Raw genomic sequence first — 14292 nt, forward strand, 5'->3', positions numbered from 1 at the left:
CGGTATGACGGTGTTCAGTGTACAGTGCGGTTATGATTTAAATCGTTGAGCGGAAGCCTACTAATTATATTATATTATAACCGCACGAGAAATCGAAGTGTCAAAATCACCATCATACCAAAGGAAGGAAGAAAAAAAATAAAAATAAAATAAAACCAGGAAGTCTGGAACACTGACGCGAACCATTACCTTGATGTGTTTTGACTTATGAGCACCTTACAAGTAACGTGTGTGGATGTGTGTCACCGATCGCGTAACGTGAGTACAACACGTTACTCATAGATTAGAAATAAGTTTCGGGTACGCTAAACATTACCTCGATGTGTTTCGACTTATGAGTAACTTACAAGTAACGTGTGTCGACGTGTGTCAACGATCGCGTGACGTGCCAACAACTTATGGCCAGCGTTATGCGGAACGTGTGAGTCATACGCTGGCATAAGTCTTAAAATTTCAAGCATGGAAAATTTGAGGACAACCGAAAAGTACAACGTTTAAAGCCAGCGTACTACGACGTATGGCAGTGTTTTTCAGCGTGCTCTCAATGTTATCAAAACGTACCCATAACGTATTCAACGTGTAGCAGCGTTTTAGACAAATTTTCCAAAAATCGGCATAAGCTGGCTAAAACGTCAAGGTGTGACTGGGCCTTTACGATCGAAAAGCACGAATCACACATTGACATAAAATGGACCAAGATGTTTACTTCTGATCAAATAAAATTTGTTATTTTTTTTATGAACTCTTGCGTACAGTACTGTTATAAGGTTAAAGTGTGCTTTCCTCAATGGTAATTTCACTCCCATTATGAACAGAAGATTGGGATCCTTTATTTACCCCCAGCAAATCCTGATTTTCTGCTTCCCCTGAAGACCCTGACTTATCTTGTGCACCAGGGACCCCTTTCCTCGTTCCATCAGCGTGTGAGCATGTTCTTTCACCAGTGTCAAGTTGTCCATTCTGCTTTTCCTTCCTTTTTTGAGGAACGCTGCATGAAGAAAATGAAGAAAGACCAATTCCTAAAACAAATGTCACTGATGCCAAGGCGACTCCAATAATCTGCAAAACAGGAACAAACACAAATATTAAGGGATGCCGTCTGCTCGCTACCGACAAAATAAACTGTGGACTTGCATACTTCATCCAGCGACCTTCTGCAGAAGTGTTGATCTACTTTCAGTGCAAGTAATGTTTCAAAATGGGAATACTGACTGTCTAACTTTACATGACAAGTCTAACTTGTAACTTGTCAAACTTCCCGGGAAGCAACATACCACGGTGGCAACGTATCATCTTTCCCTGGGAAGGGATGACAGGTTTTAAGCCATTTTCAGTGTTCATCAAAACTAACTCCACAACATAACACAAATTACCGTGAGATACCTTGAAGTCTAAGGTATTGATTCGGGAGGGGAAAGACACTTATTTCTTAAAAGAATCCTGGAGGAATTCACATCCCACCTGAGGGGGAGGGATGGGGAAGAACCATTTTGTGGAAGTGATTTGGACAAAAACAATCACAAAGTGGAGTCTAATATATAAAGCTCAATTTATGTTTGTTTGTTTGTTTGTTTAAATATGCTTCAAAAACAAAACAAAAAAAAACTACTGAATCAAATCCATCCAAACTTTACATGTTGCCAGAGGATACCCCAATGATGGTTTCTATGTGGGTAGCACATCAGGGGGAGGGAGTTCAGGAAGGGGGAAAGACCCCAATTTTCTCTACGTAAATGTGTATCGTGTAGCAACCCTGATGTTCTCCAGTATTACAAATCATCTTTTCACAGAAAAAAAAAAGTTGAAACAAGTTGAGAATATGCATTATGGTGATGTTGAATTTTCAGTGAGAATAATTCATATTTTCAAAATGTGAAATTTTATTCATTTTAAGTCGAGGTTCAAACCAAAGAATCCGATATTGAGCTTCGCAGCGAAGCGGAAGTGATTTTTCCTCATGCGTTATATAAGCATCAATGATGGTTGATGAAGGTGATATCAGCGGATTTACAAGAAGATGTTTGTACAACATGCCATGTTTTGATTGCATCAGTGTGGAAAAGCAACGGGTACTTTAATTAGTGTTACATATAATTAGAGAGGTTTTAATTTGTTTATGTTTGTGACTTGTATGCACTCCTGAACTGTTCGGTGGAATGAGTTGAAAAATTGTGGTTGTATAGTCAGGGTGCTGGTTTTAGATGGAAAAAACAGCCCTCGTGGCTTTAGACCCCAATTCTCTCGATGGAAATGTGCATCGTATAGCATAATACATTGACATAAATTTAATTACCGGTATGATGAGTCATAAAAGTGTGAAAATTATTCAGTCAGTAAGGACGAGTTCTTTGCTAGTCTAAATATTTTGAGCATCTTATCAGATGAGGTAAAAGAAAATCTTACCTGAGAACAAGATTCCATTTGTGCTTTCCTTTTTGATTGTGGCGATTCATTTTCTTCTTCCACCAGACACGGCAGGTTGGCAGGATCTGCGATAGCTGTTTCATTGGACGTGCTCCCTTTGCTCATAATACAAAGGTAAAAATTCTCATTGAGGAATGCAGTGGCTATCCAGGTAAAGATGAACAACAGGGTCCAACCTCCTGGAATGAAGCATTTTGTCATACAACTGTCTGAACTTCTTTTTTCACAACATTTTATTCCACCCCATAAAAGGATGGCGATCAAGGGACACAACAAAAATGCCAAAGAGTATGCGCAATTCGATTTTGCATCACAAGGGCAATGAAAAAAGAAATAATCAAACGCCGTCTGAAGTTTTGCAGTGATGACGAGGTAGAACATCCCAGAGTACTTTTTCATGAAATGTAGAACCTTCAGCAACAACTCCTCAACTGATGGACACTGATGACAAATCCTGAGTTCCCCCATTTGAACTGCAGCGTCCATGATGATCCAAAACCGTTGCAATTGGCTGAAAATAAAAGAGCACAATGAGCACAGTGGTGTTGTGCCAAGAGTTTATACAACATGAACAAAGAGACAATTTCAATAATGACTAATAAGCTGATATTATAATATTTATGAATGAAAATGGTCCCTTGTGCTGAGTTGATGTATCTGTCCAAAGTATAATCAAGTGGATTGAAATGATTCCATGATCTCTATTATTCGAGTAATACTCTACCTAATTCAGATAATGGTTCAAATTAACATCTCCGGTATTCCATTCACATCAACGGAAATGTCCGTATCGGCACCGATGGGTGCTGCTCCCCAAGTCGTTTTTGATGTGAAGAGTCATACTGCAGTGTAATTTTCGATTTATTAGTTTATGAGTTATTAGTTTACGATGGAGTAGTTGAAGCCATTATCTGCTTCGCTTCACCAACATAGCTGCACCGGAGGAACGACGATGTGAATGGCTTCTCGGTTTAATGTGGACATCTGATCTTCTTCTTCTTCTTTCGGCTGCTCCCGTTAAGGGTTGCCACAGCGGATCATCCGTTATGATCCGCATAATGATTTGGCACAGGTTTTACGCCGGATGCCCTTCCTGACGCAACCCTGGTCGCCTCTTACGACACAGGGATATTTAATGTGGACATCTGATACGGAGTGATCAAGGTCTGAGTTCATTCTTCAGCTCCCTGTGCACGTGCCACAAGCAGGGGAAACTGGCAGGCATCAACTCAGAGCAACACCCTTACACTAAGCATGCAATCTCACTCTAAAAAATCTCTGTGGTTCTTCCAAATGTAAAAATGCACTTTGTTCTGAGACTATACCTTAATCAGGAATAAACACACATGTTCAAAACATCTGAAATGGACCTCTCATTGAGCACATCGTTAACCATCATTATTCATGGTATTGCGTTGACAGGACGGCCTATAGGTATGGTGTGCACACTCGCTTCTAATCCGTCTCATCTGAGTTTTTAATCCTGACTCGGTTATAAACTGTCATCCCAGTGTTTCATCAATGTGTGTGCTCTCCCTCGGAGGGACATTAAACTGGGTGGCTCATCTGCTGGCATTAGTTGGTTGATGCTAAAGATCCCAAGGTGTCCTTGGTGAAGAATACTGAGCTATCACCGGTACCCTGAACAAATTACAAATTTCTGCCCCAACTACTTTGTCAAACGTCATCCCTCGCCAGCCGTTTCATGAAAGGCTTTCATGGCCAAACCCCACCCCCCCAATCCCCCATGAGAGGTGTTAGTTATTTGGGGGCCTCATGCAAAACGCAATTGTGGCCCAGTGGGGCCCCTGTGAACCCTGTCAATCTGAAATCACACTAAAATATGCAATTTGGCGTCCGTCTGTATGACGTCGATGTTTTCGGTCATTACTGTTGCAATCTCAACCAAGCAAACCTGCGAAGGGGACTACGGGACATATGACAAATGTTGTAGTGACTTAACTTCCCCCTCCCCCCCCTGCCCACCCCCCCAGCCCTCACCAGGGGTTCCGAAGGTGGGGCAATATAAATGATCTTTGTAAATGTGCACCGTGTAGTGCCGTTCCTGGTGGTGGTGGGAGAGGGTATTACGAGTGATGTTTCAGAACCCTGAATTGTATCATGAGCAAGAGGAATCCATGTTGTTTTCACACTTGTTTAGCCTATGTTGCTTGAGCCTCAATATTAATGTCAAAAGGGAGGGTTTGACGTAGTAATGTGTCCCATTTCTCAAAGTCGCAATATTCGCTCGCTTACACTCACTCATATTTCTCCTTTTCAAACTGGAACACATTACTTCGTCAAACACTGCCCTTTTGACACTACTTCTCTGCCAGGGGCGGGGGGCTTCACCTTCCTTCCATATGATCATTTATTTAACCAAATTGATGTGAGAACAGCGATGTTAGATCTTTCAAAGCTTTTAATGTATGATTACTTTTACAATAATCTAAAGAGGAGATATCGTGAGAATATTGTTTTGCTATATATGGATGCAGATAGCTTCATACTGGAGATAACTACAGATGATGTTTATAAGCATATGGAAGAAGATGAAGATATTTATGACACAATTAATTATGATCCTAACAACTCACTCTTTTCAAATTAGAATAAAAAGGTTATTGGTAAATTTAAAGATGAATTCGGTGAAAATGTACTAAGTGAATTTGTAGGTGTTAGATCAAAGGCATGTGCTTATAAATACTTAACGAGAGGATTAAATGAATTCAAATGTGAAAAGAAACTTAAAGGTCTAAAGAAGAGTGTATTAAAAGAGACCATGAACTTTCAACATTACCTTGAATGAACATGGAAGAGAAAGGATGTTTATCGAGAGATTAATCTTATTGGAAATGATAAACACGAAACAAGTCTGAAGATGACAATGGTTGACGAGCGGTATTTGACGATGTAGATTGTTTCAGAAATCAAGGATGAGACAATGTGATAATATTTGACCAAGTTATAAAAATGATCAACATGATGTGGTACGGGTGACAGGTTATTAGCTGCAAAATGTCGAAAACTCTATTTCGTTCAACAACTTTCAAAATTTGACCTTTGCATAGCCTTTAAAGTTCACAAAACAATGTTGTGGACATTAAAATAAGGAAAAAGGATACGTGCTATAGCTTGTTGGAGTTAGTTCGTCGAAGAAGGTTGAAAACCCGGTTCGATTCCCACAACTTTGAAAATTTGACCTTTGTGGCCTTTAAAGGTCAAAGGTCAAGGATTATGACCTTTGGTGCAAAACTTCTTCTGGAACATTCCAGGAACAATATAACATCATATAGGCTATATGGCATTTCGCACTTCTCAGATTATCCATACTTTGATGAAATCAGCGTAAAAACAAACTTGAAGGGGGCGCCACGGGCAAGGTGTTCGAGATAGAGCAAAATGGTTTCAAGACTTGAGGTGGAGAATGACCTCAAAATTATGCATAAAAAAATATTGCCATCCTCGCTCTCAAAGTTTGGGCGGTCGTATGATTTTTATGTCAAAATTCGCAATTTTCTAAGTTTTTGACTTTGTGACCTTGACCATGGGACGAAAATGAAAAATCGGACAATGACAAGTTTTAGATAATTCATTTTGCTATTCCAGTACCGAAGAACCCATTCCATTCAGTCAATTCCCTAGGAGAAGATAGATTTTTTAATCCGACTACCTGCTAAAAATGGCTATTTTTGTGCGTGGCTTCGCACACAATGGGCGTAGCATGCCCTCATCCAGGAAAAACAACTAGACATTGATATCGAACACATAACCAAGTTTCATCAAGATTGGATCAAAGTCCATGGAGTTATGCTCTGGACAGACAGACACACAGACAGACAAGACGGTAGGCGGACATGGGTAGTCGATCAAGTGAAATTTAGTCGTTTTTCAGCCGTTACTAGCCAACAAAAGCGTCCATAGCAACAGTTCTTTCTCACACATAACTAGGACATACCATGAACCTACCATACCAGTTTCATGTATATCTGACTCATAGTCTCTGAGATATAACGAACTTCGTTTTTTTATTGTTTTCGACGAGGGTTCATTCAAAGTCTATCTTCTCCGACAGTTTTCATAGGATCCGGCTGGAAATTTTTGACAATATGGATGAATGTACTGCCCACAGTCGCTCATGGCCCGATTTTTTGATTTTCGAAAAAATAAATTTTTGAGATTTTTTTGAAAATTTCAAAGGTCCTTTGCTAGGCAACGGATGGGTCCATAGCAATGGTTCTCACTTCCACACAACTAGGTCATGGTATGAACCTACAAACCAAGTTTCATCAAAATCGCCATAGCATTAACGGAGCACTGGACCGAACAGACATACATACAGACAGACAGACAGACAAACATATCGACGGAAATACTGACAATAAGGGTAGACTAGATTGACTACCCAACAGACAGACAGACACACAGACATAACGAATATAGTGGTCACTCTGGCTGGTGCTCGTGAACCAATATTCTCAGAGACTGTGAGTAAGAAAGCTCTAACGGCATTTGATGATAAAATACATAATGAGTGATGGAATAAATACATTACCTTATGGGTTTAAAGGGATATAAAAACAAGTATTAATAAAAATTAAACAATGGTTCTTTTCTTTCACTTTTCTTTGACATCTTATAAGATATAAAAATAAATTTATTCTCAAGTGAAAGAGTTTAAAATTGACAGACTTTCTGCATAATTTCTTCTCAACCCAAGAGTTAAAATAACGGTGTATCCAATGTGAATCTTCTATGTATCTTCTGTGAATTTTTTTTATCATAAGCCAAAGAGTTAAAAATTGGTAAAATCTTTTATATGAAAACTTTATCTCAAGCCAAAGAGTTAAACATTGGTAATAGTGTTGCGGAAATGGCCCTTAGTGTGTTATTAAATATAGGATTAGCCCAGATTCCCCCTTAAATGCATGTTTAGCAGGTTGTTCGGTAATTGGACGTTACATGTGTGTCGGGAGGTGTAGCAGGCTGTCCAGTGTTCGTACATTGGTGGTGGACCGGGAGGCGCCTTGCATATTTTTCCTTCCCCTCTCCGAACTAGCCCCGCCCAGCGCTCTGAGAGTGTCGGTCGGCGAGACGTGTCGGCAGCTGCAATGTCGAGCGATGGACCAATCACGGGTCCCCGGGGGAGTGTCGAGAGAGCGAGCACCGGGAAAGCAGGAGAGAAACAGCTAGTAGGTGTCTGCGATCTGCTTCGTAAAAGAGGCAGGAGGAACTGCATGAGGGGAGTTGGCGATCGACTTTAATGAGGAGGTCCTCGACAGGTTCATCCGGAGTCCAGTGACGGAGTCTCTGACTGTCCCTACTCACGGCACGGCTCGACACGTCTTGTAATCCCGTCGATTCGCCTGCGGAGCCCAACACCCTGATTTGGCCGCATTGTGCCTTTGACACTTTTCCTCTCGTCCATGAGGCATCACCAAGTACTCTGTGTCTTGTCTGCATGTTGTCTAAGGTTTGTCTCGCTCGGGTTCCCTTCGAAACCCGTAATCCGTAGCTCCCTAGTTAAGAGCGGGTTATAGATTTATTGTAACATTGTCGTGAATGTTTTGCTTGTGTCGTGTTCCCCGAAATGTCCCCAATAAATCTGGCTGATTCATATGAAAGTTGCCACTTGAGTTTATTCGTGCCATGCTGAGGAACAATCCGCTCGATTCGTATTTAAAACCAAAATGGTTACGGACTGGCAGACTTCGCTCGGTCTCTGACAAACCCAGTCTGTAACTGGGAGCTATTTCCCCAGCTGGCAAGGCACAGTTGTATTTTGATATCGTGATCTGAGGCGCGTAACCCGAGATAAGACCTGTGCCGAGCCAGCCGGTGTTATAACCCCTGAGACAGCGGTGCTGTTAAGTGACACCGAATCTTCAACATTTGCCTGTCAAGAGTCGGGTGCGAATCCCGCCACCGCCGAATCCTTCACAATATTACATTGAACAATTTCATCTCTTGCTAAGAGTTTAGCTGGCTTTCTTTGGTAGCGTTCAATGCTTGTGGAGGTCATTAGCATAACAATCCACCTCGTCTATGAGTGGTATATGAGTGGTATCAAAATGATGTGTTCGTCAGGAGGTGCTCAGATGAGCTTTAAGAGACCGATGTCATTTTTCATCTCTGCTCAACAAAGGTAATTAAACCGAGAACCAAGTTCAAGTAATATTCAATGGTAATGAGTGGAATTAGAAAATTAAGTTATTCCTGAAAATAAAACATTCACAAATATTTTTAGGATCTCCATTTGCCGACTCAATTTGGTTCAAAGAAATTATCATATGAAAGGAAGGCGAAGCCCCCCAGCAGGGAAGTAGTGTCAAAAGGGAGGTGTTTGACGAAGTAATATGTTGCAGTTTGAAAAGGAAAATATGCGTGAGCATAAGCGAGCGAATATTACGACTTTGAGAAATGGGTCAAATGACTGTGTCAATCCCCCCACACCCCCCCCCCTTTCGACAGTACTGTCGATTGCAAAAAAAATCCAAAGGAATTGCCGTTTTATTACCTTTTTCCACATCGGAGAGATATTACAGGGTGAGTCAAAAGTAGCGCCCGATTTCTGTTTTTTCGGCTGTCAGATTCTTTCTGGGAAGTCATGTTGTTAATAATTGTCTTGCAGATTATTAATTTTCGTAATTTATTTATTTTTGATTTTCTTTTGCAGGTTATTGCTGCGAGTTTGGAAAGTTACTGAATTTGCGCCAAATTGAGCTTAATGGCACAATTAGCAGACACAATTGTGTCTACTGGGCTGCGAATAACCCAAGAGTGACAGTTGAGAAGGAGGTAAATTTACCCTTCTCTTTCGACAGTACTCTTTCACCCGGAGTGACAGTTTGGGCAGCCATATCTCCATTAGGGATAATTAGACCCTTTTACATGTCGTGAAACCTGATACAAATAATTCAACATCGACACTGTATAATCGAAACGTTACCATAACATTGAATATTCTTTCAGATTTTTTTAAAGATCAAGTGATTAAATATGGATGGTCAGGTAGTAGATGACCACTATGTATTCTGAACTACTTGAATACTACATTGTGCTCCCTTGCATGGCAAGAAACAATGGTATGACATGAGATATAAAAAATTCAAAATGTTACCGAACAAAATAGCAGACATTTTGTTTTTCATTTTTCACACCTTCAAACATAAATTTCAGCCTGGTAACATATTTTTTGGATTCAGCACATATCAATTAGGTTAAAAAGTCAAGTTACCAACTTTTACCTAAAATGCCGATGGGGGTTCGAATTCCTGATTATTATCCGTCTCGTCTAGAAGCTGTTGTAGGATAGAAACAAGCCGATTTCACTATAGAGGCTTGAATTAACTCAATCAAGGCGATATCTGAAAGCATAAACAAAACACAAGTATAAACATTAACAATCGCAGTAAGGCAGTAGTAGTGTAGTAGATAGTAGAAAAATCGTGCAAATTATTATACAAGCATCAAATTTGGCATTTCTGTTCCGCAGGGCTTCCTGATCAAATCTGCCTGATTGGCCATTTGAAAATCCAAGATGGCGGCCATTTTTCTAGATGGCCGCCAAGTTAGCCTCCCAAAGTTGACTTTTTGCTTAGAAGTATTTGTAGTTGTCCGATTTGCATGATCTAAGTGTGGATTCCTATGTTTTCTAGCCTGCTGGAGTGGATTTTCCTGTTTTTAAAGCCCCCTGATACACACTTTTTCTGATTTTGCACATTTGTTTATGATTTTCATACGTTTGTATGACTTAACATGTATGTAGTAGTAGCTACTTATGCATGGGGTGTAGTGTTAGAGGTAGTACCTTTGTTTCAGCAGTCAGCCACATCCCTTGGATGGACTACTGGCACTGGTCCTCATCACTGGCCCAACTCTTATCTATGGCTCCAAGAAGTTGCTAGTGCACGGCATCGGCCAGACCCTGGTAAACCGTGTTGGCTCGCGGGCTAAACTTGATGAGGGTAGCACACAGAAGGTCTCTGCGTGTGATGGAGTACATCTAGCTCCAAATTTTCGAAGTGCACGAAGTTGATGAAACAGATGTGCTGATTGAATCCAAGCCACTTACCAGTCCTTTAATCAACATTTCCAGTTCATCGCCAAGTAAGAATTTCTTGAAGGAGTGATTATTGGGCACTACCAAGGCACATTGGTGACATCACTGCTGTGAAACTCAGCATGGGGTTCAGTGTCAGCTAAGTAGGAATTGTATGTTGGCATCATTGTTGGCATCATACTGCAACAACTTACTCGTGTCCCAAATGTTGCCTAATCAACCCCGGATCAGTTAGGCAGCCGCACCTGAATCGACAGCACGTGCCAGCGCGGGAGAGCAGAGCCAAGGATAACGGGGTTTTAGTTATCTGGATGGTGTACAGATCGCACAGGACTTATGGCACTGGATGAACGATCGGACTAGGTGTAGGGCAGATGCATAAACCTAGTTGTATCCCATACAGGAAAGTGTCCATTATACATGTACAGGGTGGTAAAAGGATAAACCCTCGACCCTGAACGTCATACTGGCCATGGACGTGAGTTCTACTGGTAAATCATGGACCACTGTCTGGACCAAGTGTTGCCTTTGTCAGGAGGTTAAGAAAGAAGATCTAAAGTCCCCCCAGGCCAATCCTGCCAAAAGAGGAGATGATGGGTATATAAACTTGGCAAGGAATATTCCTCTGTTTCACTCACTCAATGCACTACCAATCAAGCAAGACACTGCAAGACTTGACGAAGGTGGTGGGATAGAGGAAACCTTGAGACAAAACAAGGCACGATATCATGAGAGTTGCAGGCTTCTATTTAACAACACAAAGTTCCACAGAGCTGAAAAAAGATCAATCCTTGCAGGTGCTAGTGATGAGGGCAGTAAAGTAAGATCCCACGAAAGGTCCAAGAAGCTAAAACACAAGAACGTTTTCTTTGCGAAACCCAAGGGGGTGAGCTTAGAGAAGCAATGACAATGAAATTGAATAAGAGAATAAACAAATGTGCAAAAACACTCAGTGAAAGAAAACCTTGCCAAATTGAGTGTAGAAGATGTCGTAGCACAAGAACTGAAATATCACCCTGCCTGCTTGGTGGCACTGTATAACCGAGAACGAGACTACTTAAAGGCGCAGGAGCAAGAGAAAGCACAGGAGCACTGGAAGGAAGCATATCCAATTGCTTTCTCCAAACTGGTCACCTACATTAGAGAGATGAAAACTGCCAGTGATAGTACAGATCCACTCATTTTCAGGCTTGCTGATATGACCATGCTTTACGAGCAGAGGCTGGAGCAGCTTGGTGTTGAATCACCTGATGTTCATCCTACTCGACTTGAGGACCAGCTGCTTCTTCACATCCCCAAGCTGCAAGCTCATCGCCAAGGACGAGATGTTCTGCTGGCTTTTGAGAATGATGTAGGCTCAATCCTCACACAAGCATCCAAGTATGGTGAAGCGATCCATCTCGCGAAAGCTGCTGGGATAATAAGACGAGACATGCTCCAACACAAGGAAGTCACTGGATGCTGTGTCTCCATGTTGTCATGAAGAAGCTGACACTCGAATATTTGTACACGCCAGGGATGCAACGATGGATGGTAGCAAGCCCATTATCATTAAGGCTAATGACACAGACATACTAGTCATAGCAATATCTGTACTGCCATCCTTAAAGGAACTCGGTCTTGAGAACATGTGGATTGCCTTTGGCCAAGGAGCCAAGGCGTGATGGATTCCAGTCCATGAGGTAGTTTCTGCAATAGGTCCTGAGAAAGCTAGAGGGATCCCATACTTCCATGCGTTCACTGGATGTGACGTCGTGTCTGTCTTCCGCGGTAAAGGGAAGAAAACTGCATGGCAGACTTGGAACGTCTTTGATGATGTTTCTGAATCATTCACCAATCTCAGCCAGCATCTAACATTGATTCGTGATCTTGACCTGCAGAGGCTCGAGAGATTCGTTATCCTCATGTATGACAGATCAAGCACAACTACTGGTGTGGACGGAGCAAGAATGGATCTCTTTTCCCACAAGCAGAGGCCGTAAACTCAATTCCACCAACACAGGCAGCCCTCAGAGAACATGCAAAGTGTGAGGCCTATCAGGCTGGGATCATCTGGGGCCAGGCAAGCATCTCCAGTCCAGACACTAGCAGTCCCGCTGAATGGGGATGGACACGAAAAGGAGAGACGTGGCAGATATGTTGGACAACACTACCCCCTATTGCAGCCAGCTGTCAGGAACTGACCAAGTGTTCCTGTAAGAAAGGTTGCAACCGGAGATGCAAGTGCTTTCAGTCAGGGCCCCCCTGCACAGCACTCTGCAGCTGCATATGTGGACAGTAGCAGCTGGAGGAACATTTACTAGCCAGGGCCCGGTTGCAGAAAGACCTCAGCTTCATATGACAATCATTAGAGTGGTGCAAAATCAGAAAAAATGTGTCAGGGGGCTTTAAAAACAGGAAAATCCACTCCAGCAGGCTTGAAAACATAGGATTCCACACCTAGATCATACAAATCGGACAACTACAAATACTTCTAAGCAAAAAGTCAACTTCAGGAGGCTAACTTGGCGGCCATCTTGAAAAATGGCCGCCATCTTGGATTTTCAAATGGCCAATCAGGCAGATTTGATTAGAATCCCCCGGAGAACAAATGCGCCAAATTTGATATCATCATTTGCACGATTCCTCTCAAAAATTGCTGTTATGTGCCCCACTAATAAATGGTAAAGGCGAAACATTTATTTACTTTAACGAGATCAACTAACGTCTCACCGAATCACATGACGAAGACACTGGAAACGCCCGGATGTTCTCACAGCTTACTACAACTACAACTACAACCACAACCACAACCACAAACACAACCACAACAACAACAACAACAACAACAACAACAACAACAAAGATTCATCACAGAAGCTAACTTGAACATGACGAGCAAATGTCAAGTTTGGAAGGAACAAGCAAGTCGCGCTGCCATGTCGAATGTCGATCGATGCTGTGAGGATAAGTCCTCGAAACCCGCGCAAACACCGACTCCTCCACCCGCGCCTCAGAGTCAGCGAGCCATCACCATGGATATGGATGAACCATCGGAAACCCGTTTAAGACTCGACAATTGATCGTAACTTATTAACTTACCGTTCGTAAAGCGGCGATGGAACGGAACGGAACAAACCTGTTCGGGTTGATTTACGATCGTCACCGCAACCGCAACAGCTACAGCTGCAGCGCACGACCAGCGATAAGGACAGGATGTGCGTGCGCCAGTCCAACGACAACGAGGACAGGATGTGCGTCCAACGATGTTTCGAATGCAGCCTGTGGCTGCTGGTCGATTCATTTTTTTTTGAAAGCACGGCAGTGCCGCTGATACAGTGCCCCTGTGACCAGTAAGCTGGTATTCGTTTTACCGACTCCAGAAGGATGACAAGTTGAGTCAACCCACTTGATGGTATTTCAATGGACAAAGGGGACTCAAACTCAAGACCCAAAGATCTCACACCAGCCAGCTTAACCGTTAAGCCAACAGCAGGCACAACCAAAGGTGGTGGACCGAGGTTATGTTTTCACCCCTGTTTGTTTCTGTGAGCAGGATATCTCCAAATGTTGTGAACGGATTCGGATGAAACTTTTTTTTGATATACAATGTCGAGGCTCGTATGAGGGCGAACACACAGAACGAAAAACAAGGGGAGCAGGAGACGAGAGGGAAGGACGAAACAATGGGGAACAGAGACATTAGGAGATCTGTGGAAGGGAGAGGGATGGGGCAGGGAACACGGAGTATACAAAATGGACATTACAGGGACTTTCAGGAAGGAAAGCAGGGAATTTGAAGGAGGTGGGTTTGGGGTGGATTAATG

At 42.3% G+C, this 14292-nt stretch overlaps 1 protein-coding gene across 1 annotated transcript in view; it reads right to left on the reverse strand.

Annotated features, from left to right (window-relative positions):
• Window positions 1-13992, reverse strand: part of LOC147031598 (uncharacterized) — a 55226-nt gene extending 41234 nt beyond the window's left edge. Inside the window, exons 1-3 of the mRNA XM_085865827.1 lie at window positions 13568-13992; window positions 2404-2935; window positions 838-1059 (exon numbers count right to left, since the gene is read on the reverse strand). Coding sequence (XP_085721953.1) covers window positions 838-1059; window positions 2404-2910 — 729 coding nt within the window. The 5' untranslated portion in view covers window positions 2911-2935; window positions 13568-13992. The remainder of the gene's footprint in view (window positions 1-837; window positions 1060-2403; window positions 2936-13567) is intronic.
• Window positions 13993-14292: the final 300 nt, after the last annotated feature.

The sequence above is a fragment of the Eptatretus burgeri genome, chromosome 2 (genome assembly GCF_056783735.1).
Source record: "Eptatretus burgeri isolate ZD-2024b chromosome 2, Ebu_testis_v1, whole genome shotgun sequence".
In the NCBI taxonomy this organism is placed as follows: domain Eukaryota; kingdom Metazoa; phylum Chordata; class Myxini; order Myxiniformes; family Myxinidae; genus Eptatretus; species Eptatretus burgeri.